Source organism: Lynx rufus, unplaced genomic scaffold, assembly GCF_022079265.1.
Source record: "Lynx rufus isolate CCGP_SWC_20201006 ecotype Redwood Valley unplaced genomic scaffold, mLynRuf1.p SCAF_3, whole genome shotgun sequence".
NCBI lineage: Eukaryota > Metazoa > Chordata > Mammalia > Carnivora > Felidae > Lynx > Lynx rufus.
In genome coordinates, this window is record NW_025814845.1 from 185,748,006 (window position 1) to 185,770,963 (window position 22,958).

The following is a 22,958-nucleotide window of genomic DNA, read 5'->3' on the forward strand; positions in this document are numbered from 1 at the left end:
TCCATTTTACTTTACAAAAAAATGCCATAAACACTTAAAAACCAACATCCCAGTATTAGAGAGGTTATCCTATTATTAGAGATTTTTTAAAGTGACTTTTAGCTCCTTTCTTGTGTATTTCTAGGTTACTGTTCCAAAAGTGCACACATATTATTTCTAGAACTCAAAAAATGATGATGTCCCCTTTGAAGGGATCAAAGATCACGTGTGAAGGAGGGTGGAAAACTCATTTCCTTTCTCACCCAACCATATCCCAGGTGTGGCCACGCTGGGTGGGGCCACCAAGCTGGGCAACGGGGGTCATTTTTCTTTTCATTGGGGACACATGCTGCAGATAAGTACCTGGGAGTGTAACTTCCCAATTTTTTCTAACCAGCTCTTCCAACAGTGCTACCACATTTGTCCAGACATGATCAAACACTTCTGCAGCCACCGCATCTTTGATACAGTCGTGAGGAGAAACGGGAGGAAGTCCGTGTTTATGCCTCATCCTGTGGCGATGAACTGATTTCTGTTCAAGACATTCATCACCCCTAAGAACAAAACCCACTGTAATTACTAGAAGTATCAGTGGCTCAAGTTAAAACAGTGCTATCTATCTATCTATCTATCTATCTATCCATCCATCCACCCATCTATCTACTATGCATGCATATATATATTATGCATATATAAATAAATATAACATCCTGTTTTATTTTTTTATTTAAAAAAAAATTTTTTTTTTAACGTTTATTTATTTTTGAGACAGAGAGAGACAGAGCATGAACGGGGGAGGGGCAGAGAGAGAGAGGGAGACACAGAATCGGAAGCAGGCTCCAGGCTCTGAGCCATCAGCCCAGAGCCCGATGCGGGGCTCGAACTCGTGGACCGCGAGATCGTGACCTGAGCTGAAGTCGGACGCTCAACCGACTGAGCCACCCAGGCGCCCCTATAACATCCTGTTTTAAACAGTACATTGTTACTTTTTATTGCTACCAAGTTTCGATCACAAGACCACTTTTTATTATTCAATCTTCGTAGCTTTCATCTAGGAACCAATTTAAGCCTCTGTATCTAGTGCAGAGACGGGGCCTTCCCCTGTGCCCTTCTGGGCAGCCTGGAGTCCTCAGGTGGCCTTGTCCACTTTCGCCAGAATGCCAAACACACTTCTTGTTCCCCATCTGTGCCATATGGTCAAAACAGAAAGGGGAGCACTGATCTAGCACAGACACATCCTGTTAGGAATCTAAAAACTTTTTGGGCACCGGGGTGGCTCAGTCGGTTAAGCGTCCGACTTCAGCTCAGGTCATGATCTCGCAGTCCATGAGTTCGAGCCCCGCGTCGGGCTCTGGGCTGACAGCTCAGAGCCTGGAGCCTGCTTCGGATTCTGTCTCCCTCTCTCTCTGCCCCTCCCCCACTCACACTCTGCCTCTCTCTGTCTCTCAAAAATGAATAAACGTTAAAAAATGTTTTTAAATAAAAAAAAAAAGGAATCTAAACCCTTTGGGGAGTATATTACTCCCAAAAGAATGGAAAATCGTTCGGACAAGTAAAAACTACGCAGAACACCAAAGGAGCAGATAATCGAAACAAACGCCAAAAAAGTTAATATTATTATACTAATTATTATAATACTATAATATTATTATACTAAAGTTAATATTAGTATTACTATTAAAGTCAGCGTCAAATAAGTTCTATTTACTCTTCTTTTCTGTCAAAAGCAAAATATTCTTCCATCTTTCCGTCCGCATCGTAAACCTCTTCTTCCAGGGGTGAACCTGCCGAACAGTCAGCAGGCCGCGTGCAGGCGGGGCCTGGCAGTGCAGGGGCAGAGCACACCCCTGGGAGTATCTGAGAGCCAGAAATGCATAGCCTGTGGGGAAAGAGCAGAGCCTCCGTGAGGGCGTGCGGAGCGGCAAGGATACGATGCTCGCAGGATCTGGGCGAGTCTTTATCCAGAAAGTACAGAATCCCAAACGAACAAGCAAAGTCATTGATTATTACACTCGATAAAAGTCGTATCCTTAAAAGCAACATTTTAACGCGGGCATCAGTCAACATTTAAGGGCCTCTTAAAAGCTTAACTTACTCGATGAGTTTGCATCCCTTTTGCTGTAGTGAAAGGACGTCCTGGCACAGTCCCAACTATGGGTGACTGGCATGGAGAGATTTATCAAAACCTGTTGGTGAGCCAGAGAAGACGGGATAGAGCTTTATTCCTTCTGCTGTTGTGATGGAGCTTGGGACCCATCACAAGGGGTCAGTTTCGGGTTTGGCATTTGGCAAAAGGTGTCGCATCTAACCTTCAAAAGTTAACTCCCTTGATATCGTCATCCTCCTCATCACCATCAATTTATTTATTTTTCTAACTATAATTTATTGTCAAGGTAGCTAACATAACAGTGTATACAGTGTGCTCTTGGTTTGGGGGGTAGATTCCCATGATTCATCACTTACATACACCCAGCGCTCATCCCAACAGGTGCCCTCCTCGATGCCCATCACCCATTTTCCCCTCTCCCCCTCCCACCCTATCAACCTCAGTTTGTTCTCTATATTTAAGAGTCTCTTACGGTTTGCCTCCCTCACTGTTGTAAACTATTTTTTCCCCTTCCCTTCCCTTCCCTCATGGTCTTCTGTTAAGTTTCTCAAGTTCCACATATGAGTGAAAACATATGGTATCTGTCTTTCTCTGACTGACTTATTTCACTTAGCATAATACCCTCCAGTTCCATCCACATTGTTGCAAATGGCAGGATTTCATTCTTTCTCGTTGCCAAGTAGTATTCCATTGGATATATAAACCCCATCTTCTTTATCCATTCGTCAGTTGATGGACATTTAGGCTCTTTCCATACTTTGGCTATTGTTGAAAGCGCTGCTATAAACATTGGGGTACAAGCGCCCCTACGCATCAGTACTCCTGTATCCCTTGGGTCAATTCCTAGCAGTGCTATTGCCGGGCCATAGGGTAGACCTATTTGTAATTTTCTGAGGAACCTCCACCCTGTTTTCCAGAGCGGCTGCACCAGTTTGCATTCCCACCAGCAGCGTAAGAGGGTTCCATTTCTCCACACGCTCGCCAACATCTGTTGTTTCCCGAGTTGTTGATTTTAGCCACTCTGACTGGTGCATCACCATCAATTTAGAATGAAAAGCATCCTGTGAAAAAATGCTCTGCCCCTGCCCTTCCCTGAAGTCCAAGGTTCCAAAATCAGCGGGGCCAAGGCTCACGGCCAAGACAGACACGGGAAGAGTGTAACTAACGGGAAATTAAAAATGAAAACCAAAGGGGGCGCCTGGGTGGCTCAGTCGGTTAAACTTCCGACTCATGGTTTCGGCGCAGGTCGTGATCCCAAGGTTTGTGAGTTTGTGCCCTGCCTGGGGCTTCATGCTGGCAGTCAGTGCAGAGCCTGCTGGGGGTTCTCTCCCTCTAATCCTCTCTCTCTGCCCCTCCCCAGCTCGCTCTCTCTCAAAATAAATAGACCTAAAAAATGAATAAGTAAATAAGAAAAAAGTATCACTAAAATGAAATTAAAAATACTTGCGAAAGTAACTCATAGGAACCTACTCTCTGCTGCTGTGCTTGTGTCCGCAGGCATCCAGGAAGGGTGTGTGGACCGTGGAACTAGGCTCATCGCCCGGGAAATGTTGGAATCCTTCATCAGTCGGCACTATGAGCTGTCTTCCCAATACTCTGCGCGGAGGGGGAAGAAAGAAAGAAGAAAGAAAAAAGATGGGAAATTACGAACACTTTTGATTCGGAAAAAGGCCAACACGTTTTGCAGCGTTCCAAGTCAGATGAAATGATGCTTTGAAGGCGTGTGTATGAAGTGACGAGGCACAGGCCGGTCCACGAGAAGCACGACGGTGTCACGGAAAAAGCACAGGCTTCGAGGGCGCAGGACGGGCTGTTCTCGCCACTGACGCAAAGATCGGAGGCAGAGTTCTCGGGCTCTCTGAGCCACTGATTCCACTGGTTTGTTTCTTGCATGAAAGAGATACTAATAGTCACCTGTAGGGCTGAGGGGTGGCTTGGAGATGCCAGAGCCAGACAGCTAGGGTAAGGCTGGGCACACAGGGGCTCTCTATGCATGTTAACTAATATCCACGTAATGAATAAACCTATATAAATATATATACCAGGCTTATATTCCTTGCAGTCTTTCCTTTTTCCACCCTCCCCTCCTTCGTTTTCGTCTGGACTATTTAAGACAGGAGTGGTGGGGGCAGGTCTGAGCTCCTGGCTCTTGGGTGACTGCCCTGTGCTAGAAAAGTCAGCACCCACAATGAGTACCGGTGGGCGTGCTATGCCCTTCAAGACAGAGAGCTGATGAAGGGCGGAATAGAGAAGATTTAAAAACGACTGAGTCAAGATTTCTTTTAAGTTACCTACTTGAGGTAACCAGAAAACCCCGCAACATTTGTCGGGGTGTTCTATCTAATCTATTCTCTCCAGATGTAATGCAAAGGAACTTCAGATAACTGAGATGGATTTTTCTCCTAAGTGCATCTGGGCTGAATAATTGAAGGAAGAAAAGCTTTTTCTCCATACCCAATCTATATTCTCCAGCTTTGCTATTACAAACTGAGCTATCCTTGGGGCACCTGGGTGGCTCAGTCAGTTGAGCATCCGACTTCGGCTCAGGTCATGATCTCCCGGTTCGTGGGTTCGAGCCCCACGTTGGGTTCTGTGCTGACAGCTCAGGGCCTGGAGCCCGCTTCGGATTCTGTGTCTCCCTCTCTCTCTGTTCCTCCCCAACCTGTACTCTCTCTGTCTCTCAAAAATAAATAAACATTAAAACAAATTAAAAAAAAAAATAAGCTATCCTCTCTCATAAGGAATCTGGATGAGTTAGTAAAATTCAGCTATTCAATCACTTGGCAAATAAGTACTCTGTTCCTCCCCCACCCCGACCCCAAAGACCGTTCTCAGCTCTGAAGACTGACGTGTTGCTCACAAACTAGTGAAGGTGAAAGGTAAAGGCTCGTTTCGGCCCATTCCTGTATTTGTCACGTATGCAAGGCCTTTCTGAAAATGAGCGAGATTTGCTTCTCACAAATTAGAATGCACTTGGGCCCAATATTCCCTCAGACACCATTTCAAAGACTATGCTTCCTCAATTAAGACACGTGTTCTGGATACATATTTTGATCAGGCAATTGCTTTCCGTCAAAATATACGAACTGTATTAACCGGGTCAGGAGTAAGCAGGTGGATCCAAAACCCATTCCAGAGAATTACCGTGGAACAACTTCCCTACCTCAGGTGGAGGGATCTTCTTGCCCACTCGCTGCATTCGGCCACCAGATTCTGAGTCTGAGGGCTTACTTTCCCTTCGAACAACATTTCTTCCACCTCCCAGAACAGCTGCTGTACTTTCTGCGCATTGGCTTTGTCAAACTCCTAGAACAGAAATGCACATTCAGTAGCAAGACGAAAAGTTGCAGAACTACGACGGGAGCCTGGGTGGCTCAGCCGGTTAAGTGTCTGACTTTGGCTCAGGCCATGATCTCGCAGTTCATGAGTTCGAATCCCGCGTCGGGCTCTGTGCTGACAGCCTGGAGCCTGCTTCCGATCCCGTGTCTTCCTCTCTCTCTGCCCCTCCCCTGCTTGCACTCTGTCTCTCTCTCTCTCTCTCTCTCGCTCTCAAAAATAAATAAATTTTAAAAAATAAAAATGAAACTAAAAATAAAAAATAAAAGTTGCAGATGTGTGGCCTTCATAATCAGTAACACACATTTAAAGTGCTCCTTATTTAGAAGGGGTACAACATGACGACAAGAATGTGGACTTTGCAGTCATTATAGAAAGGGCCATGTACCCTCTAGGGGTGATGGAACCTGAAATCGAACCCACAACTCCGGAGCAGGTGCACATCCATTTTGATACACCTGACCCAAGATGGTCAGGTCTGGTTGATTTTCACAGAACGCTGTTCAGTGTTTTCTGTTGGGCTTGCTCCCTTAAACTGATAACAACCTACATTCCCGCTACAGCAGGGGAGCTGAATTCTTTTAAAATGCAAATAGGGTGGGGCGCCTGGGTGGCGCAGTCGGTTAAGCGTCCGACTTCAGCCAGGTCACGATCTCGCGGTCCGTGAGTTCGAGCCCCGCGTCAGGCTCTGGGCGGATGGCTCGGAGCCTGGAGCCTGTTTCCGATTCTGTGTCTCCCTCTCTCTCTGCCCCTCCCCCGTTCATGCTCTGTCTCTCTCTGTCCCAAAAAAAATAAATAAAAAACGTTGAAAAAAAAAATAAATAAAATAAAATGCAAATAGGGTAAAAAACTACTAATATTCTCCTCCCAGGAGGGGACTGGGGGACCCAGGCATGGAGAAAGGCTTACTTTCAATTTTCTCTTTTGGCTTTTGTTGCTTATTGCAAATATTACCTATCAAAAAAGTAAGTTAAAATTTTTATTATTATTATTTTTTTAATGTTTATTTATTTCTGAAGGAGAGAGAGACAGAGGGTAAGCGGGGAGGGGCAGAGAGAGAGAGAGACACACACACAGAACCTGAAGGCTCCAAGCTGTCAGCACACAGCCCAACGTGGGGCTTGAACTCACGGAACCGTGAGATCATGATCTGAGCCGAAGTCGGACGCTCGACCGACTGAGCCACGCAGGTGCCCCGGTACGTTAAAGTTTTTAAACAAAGAGCAACTGTAGGGCCTGATGTAATTTCAACTCTTGAAACGGAAGCCCCAAGAATCTCTCTGGATAATTACACGAAAACATGTGCCGAAAGAATCGCGGAACTTGGGACGCTACGAAGCAAGGGTCCTCAGCCTTCTTCCCACCTGCAGAGGCACGAGAGTGAGGGCAGGGGCTGTTCATCGCAGGTGCAGGAGTCCCGCCTTGTCTGAAAAGTCCTGAGTGATCGGGAGCTGACTCTTTTCCGTGTCCCTCTCACCACTGTGGGAGGCCCAGCTATTCCCCCGGCCAAGGAAGTGGACCCACGTGTGCCTGTCGAGTGGCCAACTGCTTCGAAAGAGTTGAGCGTCTGACTTCAGCTCAGGTCATGATCTCACAGTCCGTGAGTTCGAGCCCCACATCAGGCTCTGTGCTGACAGCTCAGAGCCTGGAGCCTGCTTCGGATTCTGTGTCTCCCTCTCTCTGCCCCTCCTCCACTCGTGCTCTGTCTCTGTCTCTGTCTCTCTCTCAAAAATAAGTATATGCTAAAAATAAAAATAAAAATTTAGAATGCTGGTGGGAAATTCCCTCATCATCGATGATTTCGTACAGTCTTTACTTCTCCACATTTTTCTAGTATTTAAGTTCCTGATTGTCAAAGCCTGTCCTGAATTTCCAGCCATAGACAGGATACAAGAGATCATTTATAACATGGAGGGGGAGGGTTGGGAAGTGGAAAACAAAACCAAAATTCTCAACAGCTAGGATTCTGGGTTATGAGATTATGAGTGATTTTTATTTTTCCTAATATTTTCTGTATTTTTAAGTTTTTCCATGTGACATGTAAATAGGTTCATATGGATGTATGTGTATCTTTCAAAGTTGGTAAGAAGTTTATTTAAAAGTAAGAAAATGAGGCACCTGGGTGGCTCAGTCAGTTGAGCGTCTGACTTTGGCTCAGGTCGTGATCTCACAGTTTGTGGGTTCAAGCCCCACGTCAGGCTCTGTGCTGACAACTCGGAGACTGGAGCCTGCTTTGGATTCTGGGTCTCCTCCTCTCTCTGCCCCTCCCCTGCTCTGTCTCTCTCTCTCAAAATAACTTAAAAAAAAAAACAACTCTTGGGGCACCTGGGTGGTTCAGTCGCTTAAGCATCCGACTTCGGCTCAGGTCACGATCTCACGGTTTGTGGGTTCGGGCCCCGCGTCAGGCTCTGTGCTGACAGTTCAGAGCCCGGAGCCTGCTTCGGATTCTGTGTCTCCCTCTCTCTCTCTCTGCCCCTCCCCTGCTCATGCTCTCTGTCTCTCAAGAATAAATAAACATTAAAAAATTTTGTTTCAAAAGTAAAGAAAGCAATTCTTCATCATAAATTGTAAGCACAGAATTGCACAAAAGATTCTGAAACCTACGTCATCTCTCCAGGAGTAAATGGAGCTCCTCTCCGTTGATAAGCCAGTGGTGGAAGTCTGTGTGCCAGACCCGGACCAAGAGTTGTGGGCACCTGCAGGCGTGGGCCTTCCACTCGATGGCAACGATGATACGAATCCACTGCGGAGACACATGCAAGCAAAGTGGGAAGAGGTTATACGGGAAGTGGTTCTCCTTCTCTGAGCTGCTTTTAAAACTGATTCTAGGGGCGCCTGGGTGGCGCAGTCGGTTAAGCGTCCGACTTCAGCCAGGTCACGATCTCGCGGTCCGTGAGTTCGAGCCCCGCGTCGGGCTCTGGGCTGATGGCTCGGAGCCTGGAGCCTGCTTCCGATTCTGTGTCTCCCTCTCTCTCTGCCCCTCCCCCGTTCATGCTCTGTCTCTCCCCGTCCCAAAAATAAATAAAAACGTTGAAAAAAAAATTAAAAAAAAAACTGATTCTAAAACATTCATGCAGTGTAGCATCTCCCGACACTACAAACAAAACTGCTTTTTTGTCTTGTTTTGTTTTTTACTTTTAGAAATGCATGGCCAATCACTGATTCTGCTTCCTGTATTCATTATGGGAACGTTTTGATTTTGCAATCAGAAGCATTGCACAAGCTAATTCTTACCAGGCATATTTATCAATGGCTTTCTGCACATTTCTTGTAAAATGTGTAGGTAAAGGATCTTCGCTTTTCACAACGGAACCGTGCTTTCCAGATCCTTCTGCCAGTCCTCTTCTGAAAAATAAAATAGGAAAACCATCTCCGATGTAATAATCGAATTTTACTCATTGAGACTTTTAAAACGTCCTTTGGCATAAAGTTGCTTCTTTCTTCCTGCTGCGTCCCCCAAACACACAAAGAGTGCATGCTTACACACGTGCTCACGCACACCATATTTCCTCAAGAAACTGAAGGTCTAGGATCTTACCATCTCTGTTTTTCTTAGAACAAGGTTGACATTAACCTATATGCCCCTTTATGTAAATGGGGGGGCGGGGAGAAAACACAACTTTTTGTGACTTAGCCAGACCGGTAAACGTTGCCCCCAACTCCGCGCAGACACGGCCTCACTCCAAGGCAAGTGGACCGTGAGCTAGATTTCACTTCCAACTTGTCCCTTGACTGGGTGCCCTTGTGATTACAAAAGCCAACCAGCCTTTTGGGAAAAACTTGATAGTTCTGTATTAACTCTGAAATGTATTAAATTCTGTTGAATCACTAAACACACGAATGAACAGAAGAAATGATCGAAACCCACAGACAATAGCTCATTTTAGCATGGCACCATTGTCTGCCTAACGTGTGGCGAGTTTTAAAACATTAAAGTTAATGAAAAACAACAACAAAGGAAGAAATCTCTAAACTTTAAATAAGGTACTAAACCTGACTGGTGTAGGAGAGTTAATCATTAAAATGCCCTTTCAATGAACCTCTTAAAACATTTACTTCCCTCTTAGTCAAAGCAACTTCCTAACATTTAACAGTAAACAACTTTCATTCTTTTATAGAAATAATAGTTTCCCATACAAATAACTCATATTCTATATCATCTGAAGGTATGGCAGTGATTTGGGGGGAACAAGTCAACTTTCAGTCTTTTTAACAGGGATACCACAGTAATACTCATTTAAAAAAAAAGTTTGCTGTGTCATCAATTAAAATGGTGCCTAATTTACAGCATTTATATTACTGAAATGTAAATGGAGTTTAAAAAAATATCAATACAGATTGGGGCACCCGGGTGGTTCAGTCAGTTAAGCGTCCGATTTCAGCTCAGGTCGGTTTGTGAGTTTGAGCCCCGCATAGGACTCTGTGCTGACAGCTTAGAGCCTGGAGCCTGCTTCGGATTCCGTGTCTCCCTCTCTCTCTGCAAACCACCCCCCCCCCCCCGCTCATGCTGTTTGTCTCTCTCTCTCTCATAAATAAACATTAAAATAATTAAAAATATTAATACAGAGAATAAATTCTGCCCTTAGTTATATACCTGCAGTACTCTACAACAAAGGGAATTTGAAAAACAACTTAATTAGTACAAACAGGTTAGTAAGAACCTCTGCCTTCCATACATACATCTTGTATGAGAGAAGAATAGAATCATGTATTTTTCCCCCTCCTTACTGCTTACGTGTCTTAGGTACAATCAGGCGATTCGGAGAATAAAGGTGCTAAGAGAAAAGAATACAGGACAAGCTTTTACGGTAATAAACAGCTTTACCTCTGGCCTTATTCAGTCGTGTTTCAGAACCATCAATTACTTATCAATTTCATGCGCCTCCGTAACTCTTTAGAGAAACATAAAAACACTTATGATGGAAAGGAGACAATCAACCAAACGTTACATCAGAGAGCACTGCTTCGAGCATTAAGAAAGAAACGCTAGCCTACGAGTTCATCTGCTTCTTACTGAGAAATAACTGGAAACCTCAGGGTGGTGAATTAAATGAAACGCGCTCCTTCATAATATCTATAAAAGAAGAACACAGATCCATTAGAATCCTGCTCTGCCCCTGACAGGCTCTGTGTTCCCAGCAAGTTGCTTCTGTCTCCTGGACCCACCTGCAACACAGTGCAAATACTGTCAACGGTTTCAATACGGTTGTTGTGAGATCTCAGTTAGATCAAGTGTGTGCAGTGCCCACGTCATCAGTGCTGGCTCTATCGGGTGGTTCCTGCTCACTGCTACCACGGCTATCACACGTTCCTCTCTGAAAACACCGAGCTGTTTCTTTGCACCTCCCGCAGCATTTTGTATCATACAGATCTCTCCCCATCCCTCAGCTTTTTATTTAGATCATTCTGACACTTTATTGTTTTCGTGTCAAACGCATGCCTCTCACACAGAGATGCTCTCTGTTTGCTGAAAGAATCAACACGCAAAGATTAAATTAGCGACTCAAACAACGAACATGCTTTACTCTAAAAGTCCATGCTTACTACAAAGGACTGCATTGCGACCAGACACAAACATACTCTTCAAACTCAAGACGTTTCTGGAGGATGTGTCATCCTTCGTGAAGAAAGAAAATTCACAGCTCTGGGAATAGCTGATGGCCACAGAAGTGACTTTTACAACGAATTGGTTGCATAAAATGGTTTCTTGCTGTCAGCGCTGGAAGACTGAATTCACTAATCGGAGGTATGCCTGTTTGTTTTGTTCCCAATGAACAATACCTTCTTCCTCCAGGAAGTTCACCCTTTTTCAGGGGCCAGGGGAGGAGGGGGTCTTTCCAATCCAAGAAAAGGCTTTACAAAATGAAAGCACTGATGCTTCTCTTCTCCTAGCACCATACCCTTTCCCCAGACGGCATTCCTACTGACTTCAAAGTGTAGCTGACAGATCTTCAAGATGCGGGGACTAGGTGTGTGTAGCAGGTCGGGGCTGGGGGTAGAGGACTACTATAAGATGCCCTCACCCACCATCTAGGTCTACACTAGTTCTCCAATTTTTTTTTTTTTTCTCTGAGCTTCCTTTCCTTCAAAAGCCTCTGTGTTTCGGGGCGCCTGGGTGGCGCAGTCGGTTAAGCGTCCGACATCAGCCAGGTCACGATCTCGCGGTCCGTGAGTTCGAGCCCCGCGTCGGGCTCTGGGCTGATGGCTCGGAGCCTGGAGCCTGTTTCCGATTCTGTGTCTCCCTCTCTCTCTGCCCCTCCCCCGTTCATGCTCTGTCTCTCTCTGTCCCAAAAATAAATAAAAAACGTTGAAAAAAAATTTAAAAAAAAAAGCCTCTGTGTTTCTGTGGAACTTCTTGAACTTCAGAGTTCAGTGTGGTAACAGATACGTTTGACCACGGAGTTCAGAAACTCTGAAGAGGAAGTTGAACCTATTAATGCAATGAATACCCAAAGTCACCAAAAACCTAGGGATGGACCTGCCCCCTGGACCCAGGCCATCTGACCTGCGTGTGTCTCCGGGGACCCCAAACTACCGACGTGGTTCAGTAAAACCAGAACCGATACAATTTGCCTTTTGTTTTTTTCTTTTTATGTCTTGTTTTCAATCTCTGATTTCCCTCCTCTAACCAACCATTATACATAACACTGAACATCTTTAATTCCCTGTAAACTATCGATTCCCTTGTAAACTCTGCAGTCTAATAAAGGGTACAGGGCACCTGGGTTAAGCATCCGACTTTGGCTCAGGTCATGAGCTCACAGTTCATGAGTTTGAGCCCTGCTCTGCGTGAGCACAAGCCCCACTTCAGGTAAGCCCTGCTTTTCTCTCTCTCTGTTCCTTGCTCAGTTGTGCCCTTTCCCTCTCTCTCTCTCAAAAATAAAAAAATAAATAAATAAACAAGCGTACAGGATTTACGGGATGTGTCCTATAAGTGCCTTAAAACTTGAAAATGGTGGAATGTCTATCAAGCTTTTATTAAATACACAGACACAGAACAGTTTATTACATAATACATAGACACATAACAGTTTTACACAAGTTTCTGTCTATACTGCTTAGATTTTAGAGATGTTAAAAAAAACTGCTAATGGGTATATTTAAGGCTGTTCACTTGGAAAGAGGGAGTGGGTTTTAGGGCCGACTGAAGTGCACCCACTGAACTAGATGGCCCTAATTTGTCAGTGCATCAAATTTAAGGCTGAGTCCCAATCTCCATGAGTCACTCTTCCAGTGGACGAGGTAATGACTCTATTACTTAATTTTACTTTTTAAAACTCACCTCTTGATGGCCCACAAATCTCCGCCTCTTTGCCTTAATAGAAATTCAATATTAAACAGTGATCAGAGCTTTCAAAATTTTGCATGCCTGCTTAAAAGGACTGTCTGAAATGAGCACTATATTCTGAGTGGGTCGAAATGCAAGATGGTTTTCTGGATGGGCTGTCTCTCACGAAGACGCTCTTGCCCTAAAACACCCAACGCCGCCCCGACTTCATACAAGCACAGCCTGGACGCAACCACAGCTGGCGGGGCCGATGGAGAATCTGTCATCTCAGACGCGACGCAAGCTTCTCAGTGCAAGAGAACAACTTCGCCTGGGAAAGCGGGATGATGTCAGCACTAGAGATTTCATGAATGGGTGCAGGGAAATAGACCCGATGGATCCCAGCTTTGCAGCCAGGAAAAAAAAAAAGCAGGCACATGGCACGGAGATGTGACACGATCAGAAGTTCATCATCCCACCTCCCTTCCCAGATCAACACTTACCCAATCACAATCAGCCCCAGGCCTCGGCTGGCGTCCCCCGGGCCCGGCCCCGCGCCCCGAGGCCTGGGCGCCTCCGGGCGCCGACATCCCGCGCGGGCCCCCCGCAGGCGGCGGGCGGCCGTGCGCCCCCGCGCCCCCGGGGCCTCGACTCCCCGCCCGCCCAGCCCTGCGCCCCCAGACCGCTAGCCCCGCACACGCAGCCGCTTCGCAGCCGGGAACCGCGAGCCTCGAGCGGCGCGGCCAGGGGCGCTCCCGGCCGGGTCTGCGCGGCCCATGGGCGCGGCTGCTCGCGGGGCGCCCCGCACCGCTTCCCGTCCCGATGCCACGGCCCCGCACGGGCCAGATTCCGGCGCGGCGGGGCGACGCCTCCCGTCCCCTCCGCGCACGCCCTTCCCTCCTCCTCCCCGGCCGCCGCGCCCTTCGCCGAGGGCGGTCTGGGCCAGGCGGCGGGTCTCGGGCGCTCCCGGTTTCCAAGCCTGGCCCGCGCTCCCCGCCCCCACACGCTGCCTCCCCGCCCTGCGTCCGCGGCCCGCGTTCCCAGGAACCTGACCTTGGAAAAGTGCTGCTGCCAGAGGCCCGATTTCATACTCCAGTGACCTGAGCTTGGGCCGCAAGCCACTCGGCCTCTTGGCCCTCGCCTCGCCGCCCTCCCTGCGCCTCCAGTGCGCACGGTCGGGCTCCCTCTCCGCCCCACCCCGCGCGCCCGGGGCCTGTCCGGGCAGGGGGAGGGGGAGCAGGAAGGGGGTCTGTCCGGACAGGTGTTTGCTATACTTAATTCTTTTAAGTGGGATTTTAATGAACAGAAAGACCGAGAACTTTGATCAACAGGAGAAAGATTTCACCTATCCCCGTCCTCCCATCAAAGGATTCCTAGGTGGGAGGTAGGTGGAAGGGAGGTTAAAAAATACGGAAGCCTCAGACCCGGTAAATGCAAGATGCTAAACCGATTAACAGGAACTCCAGGCCTAGTTGTGCACCAAAGATTTGTCTCTATTCATGTCCCGTCTCTCCAGCTTCATTCAAATAGATGCTTTATCTCATCCCACCCAGTAACTTTTCTACAAGCCAGCGAGCATGCCTGTGTTTAGGTTTTTTAATATGCGCTTGTGTCAATCTTGAAGTCATACAATTATACCGGGACCCCTGTGTGGGGAGCTAGCAAAATATCCAAGCCACCATATTCATACATTGAGAGAAACAGGAGTGATTTGGCTTAAATAATGTACATTTTCAAAGCAACGTGGGAAAGGGTGGGCCCTTTATACATACGTGTATATATGTGGGGTGTGTGTGTGTGTGTGTGTGTGTCTATCAGGAAAACTGATGGTGTCTGAAGTAAACACACACCTGCTAACACTAGTGATATGTAAAGGGAGGCATGACAGGGAAACAAAAGAAAGAAGAATATTATGATCCAAAGATAGGCCATCTTGTTTACTTTTTTAACACCCATGCTTCGTAGATACCATTATCCAATTTCACTGATGAAAATCCGAAGGCAGAAAAACCAGAAGCAAAATGTTCCAGGTCACTCCACGAGGCCGTGGTGTGTGTGTGTGTGTGTGTGTGTGTGTGTGTCCCAGCTATCGATTATTGCACAACAAACGACCCCAAATTTAGTGGATTAACACGGGAGTCATTCTGTGCTGCTCACAAACCACAGAATTCACAAATTTGGGCAAGACTTGCCTGGGTGATTATTCTGCTTTGGCCGGCCTTGTGGCTCACTGGCATTATTCAGCTGGTATACCATTATTCAGCGGTATCCAGCAGGCCTCTGGACTGGTCTGGAGAGTCCAAGAAAGCTTCACCCGCATGGTATCTGGCACTTTGGGGTGGGGGAATGGCTGGAAGGCTGGGCACAGCTGGGCCCTTCTCTCATTGCAGTCTCAAGACCTCCCCGGGGAACCTCTCCAGCGGGGCGATCAGAATTCCCACATGGCAGCTCGGGGCTCTGAGACACCAAGGCTGAAGCTGTCAGCTCTGTGAAAGGCCGGCTTGGAACGGGCATAGCGTCACTCCCATTGTACTCCATTGTCAAACTGGTCACAGATTCAAAGCGCTGCGAAGGAGAACCCATCCCTCTATGGGAAGTGCGTCAAAGAATCTGCACTTTTATCTGCCACTATCCACTGCCGTCCAGATGTTATTTACACGCCTCCCTGACATGCACAACATACTCAAGCCTCTCAAAATTCCCTAAATCTGATCATTTCGGTCATATTCAAGGGAGGAGGAGGAGGAGGAGGCTCCTCGGGGGCATTTCCTCTGCATCTGAAGACCTGTGAACTAAGAGACAAGCCAGCGCCCTCTGCCCCACGAACAATGGGGAGACGGAGACTGGAGAACCACAGCGGACACTCGTGTCGCAAAGGAGGGGCAGTGGGAGACACAGCAGCCTCTGGCCCACGGCTATCTGAATCCAAGCAGGCTCATGTTTCCAAATCCTTGATCGGGACCCGCTTCTGCTCCCTGGCTCCCTCCCGGCCCTTCGCTCTGCCTTCTGGGCTTCTGGGTCCACCCTCTGAGTTGTCCTCGTGAGGAAGAAATGGCCCAGGTCAGCCTGCTTCCTTCCAGAGAAGCTTCACGGGGGAGGAACCAAAGTCAGAGCTGCTTCGAGTCCAAGCTGAGAGTGCTTCTAACACTCCACCAATATAATTCTCTTATATAAATTCTGTCCTGTCCTTTCAATTTCATTCAAGTTCCCTCCACTAGCCATAAGCCACGCTGACCCTTCTTTCTGGGACAGGTCATTGGGGCCCCTTTGAGGCTGCTATGGGACAATGCTCTTAAGCCCCTAAATCTTCCCGAGGCTTTAGTTAGCCGAACCTGTGGTTCCCCCTCTACCACTGCCCGGGAGCTGATCTGTGCACGGAGGTCATTTCTTAATTCTGTTCAGAGACTCTGATGTTGAAACAACCCACTCTTCAAACCCAACAAGTCCTGACTCTCACATTTCATACGAATTCTGCTCAATAACTGAACAGCTCCTTCTTTAGTTCATCTCTCTCTTCTCTCAAATTTCCAAACCCAAAGCACTACTGATTTAGAGACAGAAGTCCTAAAATCTTCCCGCTGGACTGGTCTAGAGAGCAGTATGCCCCGGCAGAAATATAATGGAAGCGACACACATAATTTTAAATTTTCTAGTATCTGCATTAATAAAGTTAAAAGGAACAGTTGAAATTGTTTTTAATAATACATTTTATTTAATCCACTATATCTAAAATCAACTATATCTCAACATGTAATCAATATAAAAATTATTGAGATATCTTAAATCCTTTTTTTTTCCGGTGCTGTCTTTGAAATCCAATGTATACTTCCCACTTAGCGCACATCTCAGAACTAGTAATGTTTCAGGTGCTCATTCACTACATGTGGCTTGTGGCTTCTGTACTGGACAGTGGTCTAGACTATAAAATCCTTTGACTTTTGTTGTTGTTGTTGTTTTGAGAGAGAGAGAGCGAGAGAGAGAGAGCGAGCAGGGGAAGGTCAGAGGGCAAGGGAGAGGGAGAATCCCAAGCCGGCTCACGCTCAGCGCGGAGCCCGATAGGGAGCCCTCTGTGGAGACTGACGCAGGGCTCGATCCCACAACCCTATGGTCAGGACCTGAGGGCAAATCAAGAGTCACACGTTCAACTGACTGAGCCACCCAGGCGCCCCTAAAATCCCTTGACTTTTATTTTTAATATGGCTTAAACATTTTAAGACTTCATCATTCTTAGCCAAGCCTAAAGTTGTGCGTTATTTATATCTACAAGATATATATACATATGCATATGTATATATGAGAATATGTATATATTCTCTTATAAATATGCACGTTTCTGAAGTATTAGTCATAAACTTCATCAATATGTAGTTAAACGCTTAACTGCATTATCACAACCAAAGCTACTGATCCTGTCAGTTTATTCTTAAAGGCACATTGAAATTTCTATAAGCAGACAAAAATTCATTTCAAATAAAAAGGATTAAAAATGTTCCACATTTGAATATGATTTATAAAAGAAAAACATTTTCCTCAATGTTATTTGTACTTAGAGCATATCATTTTTCATCCTTCACTGGTTACTTAAACTGGATTTGGGAACCAAAAGTAAATACCTATTTCCGCATTCTTGATGGAGTGTTTTACATTCTAAGGGGGGTGGGGGCTTGAGGTCAATAATCACAGTAATTAAATAGAAGACCTCAATTCCTAAAATAAGGATATTAGGATCTGCCTTAACCTATTTTGGAGAATTCATTTGGATGAAATGAAATTGTGCATGTGACCATCCTCTGAAAAATCTATTAGAAATGTAAAGATCTATCACTAGTCACAAGCAACATTTCAGTTGTCAAAAACCGACCTGATTTCAAATACTGGCTCTGCCTTGCTCTAGCCAGGCAATCCCGAATTGGTAATAATTCCCCGAGCATAAATTGTCGAAAGCAAATCTAATATTATTCTCTTCCTTGTAGAGTCCTATGAATTAGAGATGATTTTTAAACAGTGCACGTAGATGCCTAATACATTGTAACTTACATTACTCCGCCTTTCAGCTCTTGAAACATTGAGTTAATTACAGTGAGAGTTTAAAAAGAAAATTGAGGGGCGCCTGGGTGGCTCAGTTGGTTAAGCATCTGACTTCGGCTCAGGTCATGATCTCACAGCTGGTGAGTTTGAGCCCCGCATCAGGCTCTGTGCTGACAGCTCAGAGCCTGGAGCTTGCTTCGGATTCTGGGTCTCCCTCTCTCTCTGCCCCTCCCCACTCGTGTTCTGTTTCTCTCTTTCTCTCAAAAATAAATATTAAAAAGAATTTTTAATTAAAAAAGAAAAAGAAGATTGAGTAGAGAGCTCACTTGTGTCCATATTATTCTTATGCAGTTATAATATGCAAATGTTGCATATAGCCTTTTGTATTTATCCAGTTCAGGCAGTCTTTCCTTTGCACCAGTATCACGTAAACTGAAACTGTATGCATCAAAACCATGTCCTTGCTTTGCAAATGTACACACACACACACACACACACACACACGTATTTTCTATCTCCACCATGGAGCTGTTCACCAGTGAGCACACCCACCCAGCACCTAGATCTTGGTTTCTAGTACAATCCTCCAATAGGAGGAACTAAGTTTCAGTGGAGAAATATATGATTCCAGGGCTGGGGCAGGGAAACTATAAGATCCTGGAGCATGTGCAGTGCCAGAAAATAAGGACGTACTCAAAAAACTACAAAAGAGTGGGGGCATGTCAGGGGCCAGCCTGAAAGAGCCCTGAATGGCGAAAGCTGAAACAATTTGAGTACCAAAAAAAAATAATGTGGTATTGAGTTACAATCCAAGGAACAAAATAAATATCTATGAGTACATAGTGATATAAATAAATGAATGAATAAATAAATAAAGGGGGGGGAAAGTGGTGAATCTCGTACAGAAAAATTATAAATGAATCAGGTCACTGCTTATCCTTTCAGGAGACAGAGCTTAGTATCTCCGACCCTCAACCTTGAGTGTGGGCTTGATTCCAAAGAGTACAGTATGAAAGGGAGGCGGGTAACTTTACAGGGGAAAAACCTGACCAGCACTCTGTCAGCCAGGTGATCAAGGTCAGCATCATTAGTGATGAGTCACGATGGAAGCAGACACCCTTAACAAGATATGAAGAGAATGCCGCTTCATCTCTGTGGTCTTCCTCCCCGAAACCCATAATCACAGTCTAATCATAGGACAAATTCTAACTGAGAGACACTCTACCAAATATGTGACCTGTGCTTTTCAAATTGTCAACGTCATCAAAACAAGGCAAGTCTGAGAAACTGTCTCAAACCAGAGAATACTAAGGAGTCGTGATGGTTAAATGCGATATGGCATCCTGGATAGGACCGTGGAACAGAAGAAGGACAGTGGGGAAAACCTGGTTGTAACAGCTAATCTTAAATCAGTGGACTCTGAATAAAGCAGATTATCCTCCATAATGTGGGTGGGCCTCATCCAATCAGTTGCAGCCCTTAATAGAACAAAGACTGACTTCTCCCAAGCAGGAACGAATGCTGCAAACAGACTGCCTTTGGACTCAAACTGTAACTCTTCCCTGGGTCTCCAGCCTGCCCACCTACCCCGCAGAGATTAGACTTACCAAGACTCCATTATCACGTGGTCCAATTCTTTAATGTAAATCTCTCTCTCTAGCTCTTTATCTGTCTATCCATAAATATATACCTTCTTATATAAATCTACAAATATAGATGCAGGTGTAGACATATAGAGATACATCCTAATGATTCAGTTTCTCTGGGGAACCCTGGCTGAATACACTGGTGATGGAATGAAGATGGAATGAAATGTGAAATTTTCGTTAATAATATTACATCAATGCCAGTTCGTTATCTGTGACAAACGTACCATCTCCTATAAGATGTTAATAATAGGGAGCAACTTTTCTGTACATTTAAAACTGTTCTAAAGTAAAGTCAATTTAAAAATGCTTTCATTAAACTCTTCGCCGCATTTAAATATATTGTCCAAGTTAATAACACCTTCCTAGAAGACCAATAAAACAATATCATATTTCATTACTATAATGTGAAGAATATAATAATTTTATAATGTTCTAGGTAAACTGTGAAGTCCACAGCTTATATGAAATTATAGAAAAATGTAGAATTAATATATTATTTAACAGGAAAATGAAAAAAAATTTACTAGGTGGGAAAATTTATAAGGACATTATTTTGAAAGAATTATAACAAAATACAGGAAGTTATATCTGATTTTATAATGACAGATACTAATAAATAATAACAGAAATGTGCTTTATATAATTCTTTTCTAAGAGCAGTCTATGTAAAGCAAACTACAAGTGCATTATTTGACTCCTTTTGCAATCAAAATGTTTGCATGCAATCCCGCCAGAGAGCCACTAGATGTCAATCTTTCCCATCTGTTAAAACTGAAAAACGTGCCCAGGTGGATTTTATATATACATACATAAATATATATATATTTATATACATATATTTATATATTATATACATATAATATATATATATTTATATACATATATTTATATATTATATACATATATATATTTATATACATATATTTATGTAAATATATGTATATATATTTTTTGCAAGACTTAGGATTTAGTGAATTTTCTTTCCAGATGTGGAATCCTGTTTAGATCAGAAATCACTATTGCAGTGAACAATATCTAGTATGCACAGCTGACAGAAAGTGGCAAGATACTAACATCCCCTGTGGCTGGAATGCTAACCCTTTGACAGGCAAACAGACTCAGGGACCTTACTTCTGAACCTAACAACCACCCTGATGCTCGCTGCTTTTCAGTACAGAAAAGAAAATCGAGGGTGAGCAATGTAAGTAAATTCCTGAGGGTAAGCAGTTTTATCCAGATCGGTCCAGTCTGAGTTTAAAAGTTTGCCCTTTCTAAGATTCATCTCTGATCTAACTTGCAGATCTCTGTTGAAGTCCCTTCTCTGATAGAGATGTTCTATGGACATCACTTGTGGACATACCAAATACGTTCTGTAATAATATTCACTAACGTTTCTCGAATACTAACCACGTTCCAGTCCCTCCTTTAATGGACTTGATACAAGTGAGTTTAACATTTAAGTTTCACAATAATTCTTTGAAAGGGGGATAGTATTAGTATCATTATGCAGAGTAGTAAACTGAGGCACAGAGAAGTCGATGACATGACAGAGCCAACACTCTAACTTCAGCTACTGGAGATAAAGCTTATTCAACACCATGCTCAGTCTTTTATGCAGGGCAGGCACCTCAGAAGCCCTCTACAACATATCCGGAGAAGTTCGAGCTCACTAGGTTTAACAAAGAATACAGAAAAGTTTTTACATGTAGAAGAATGTTGTATCTGAAAAGGGTAACGGAGGAAAACTATTAGACTTTTAATATGAAGGGTGTAAAAAACTTAGAAAGCCCTAAGTAATCTATGAGGTTAACAGCTTATATAAAATTACAGAGAGATACAGAATTTGTATTTTATTTAAAAAAAAAACCCACCTAAATTGGGAATTTAGAAATCCAATGATTTCTAAATTACTGCTGAAAATTATTAAGGACAATAATTATTAGGTAAGACCATACGAAATTGCCAATAGTGTACTGTTTTGAACCAGAAAAACAGAAGTTTTATGTGTCAACCCAATACACTGGATGAATGGATTTAATAACATTTTTTTTTAAGTAGGCTTCATGCATGGAGCCCAACATAGGGCTTGAACTCATGACCCTGAAACCAAGATCTGGGCTGAGATCAAGGTCTCAACAGACTGAGACACCCAGGTGCCCCAATAACATTCTTTAATATCCAGTATTTTTCTTACTTTTAAGCATTAACTTTACCATGCTATTATAGTAGAAAGTGAAAGAAAAAAAACAATTTGAAAATGTTTTTATGAATACTTTTATAAAGAATTCATCAGACTTTCAAAGTAAAAACAACCACCTAAGCATATTCTAGGAAGAGCTGAATTTCTCCCACTATAGCATCAATATAGTCAAATTTTCCCCCAAAAAGTGTATTTTCATGTTTGATTTCACGTATTCTTTTAATTAGTAGAGCAGAAAGTAAAGACTTGCTAATAATTGCTAGATCACTACTTATAAGGTTTCATTTGATGTTTCATTTGATGTCATCGAAATCTTAAGATACAGTTGATCCTCGTTATTTGCGGATCCCATATTTGTGAATTCGCCTACTTGCTAAAATTTATTTATAATTCCAAAATCAACACTCCGGGTGCTTTCATGCTTATTCATGGACACGTGTAGCGGGGCAAAAAGCTTGAGTTGCCTGAACTGCGTGTTCTCCCCCGAGGTGGAGCAAGACAGCACTCTGCCTTCTTAGTTTTGCTCTAACACTACAAACAAGTGCCCTTTTTGTAGTCTGTTTAGTGCCATGATGGTTTGCATTCTTGTGTTTTTAGTTGGTGATTTTGCTGTCGAACTTTGTGGTGCTTAGATGGAAATTATAGCATTGAAGGCTTATATTAGAAAAGAAGACCTAAAATCAATCATCTAACTTTCCACCTTAGGAAACTAGAAAAGGAAGAGCAAATGCAATCCAAAGTAAGCAGAAGAGAAGAAATAATAAAATTAGAGCAGAAATTTAAAAAAAATCGAAAACAAGAAATTAAATAGAGAAAATCAATGAAACCAAAAGACGGTTCTTTGTAAAGCGTAAGAAAAACCAATAAGCCTCTAGCCAAAAAGAGGGAGATTGAGAGGGGGCACAAATTACTGAAATCAGAAACGAGGGGTGCTTGCCTGGCTCAGCCGGTGGAGCATGCAACTCTTGATCTCAGGGTTGTGAGTTTGAGCCCTGTGTTGGGTGTAGAGATTAATTAAAAATAAAATCTTAAAAAAAAAAGAAATGAAAGAGGGAACATCACTACAAATCCCATGGACATTGAAAGTATAATAAAGGAATACTCCGAATAACTCAGTGAGCACAAATTTGATAAACTAGATGAAACAGACCAATTCCTTGAAAGACATAATCTGCCCAAAACTCACACAAAAAGAAATAGACAATCTGAATAGGCCACCTAAAAGTATTACAGAAATTAAATCAATAATTAATAAAACAGAAAGCACCAGGCCCAAGTGGGTTCACCGGTGAATTCTATCAAACATTTAAGGAGAAATTATACCAATTCTCCTAATCTCTTTCAGAGGATAAAAACAGAGGGAATACTTCCTAACTCATTCTATGTGGCCAG

At 44.0% G+C, this 22,958-nt stretch overlaps 1 protein-coding gene across 2 annotated transcripts in view; it reads right to left on the reverse strand.

Moving 5' to 3' along the window:
• The window catches only part of FAM149A (family with sequence similarity 149 member A), a 55,258-nt gene that overhangs the window by 12,852 nt on the left and 19,448 nt on the right, over positions 1-22,958 (reverse strand). The window contains exons 3-8 of one of the 2 annotated variants that reach the window (XM_047091467.1): positions 8,657-8,767; positions 8,027-8,138; positions 5,250-5,392; positions 3,557-3,682; positions 1,688-1,858; positions 343-533 (exon numbers count right to left, since the gene is read on the reverse strand). In XM_047091467.1, coding sequence (XP_046947423.1) covers positions 343-533; positions 1,688-1,858; positions 3,557-3,682; positions 5,250-5,392; positions 8,027-8,138; positions 8,657-8,767 — 854 coding nt within the window. Of the gene's footprint in view, positions 1-342; positions 534-1,687; positions 1,859-3,556; positions 3,683-5,249; positions 5,393-8,026; positions 8,166-8,656; positions 8,768-22,958 lie in introns of both variants that reach the window. The other variant, XM_047091466.1, reaches the window with a different exon arrangement.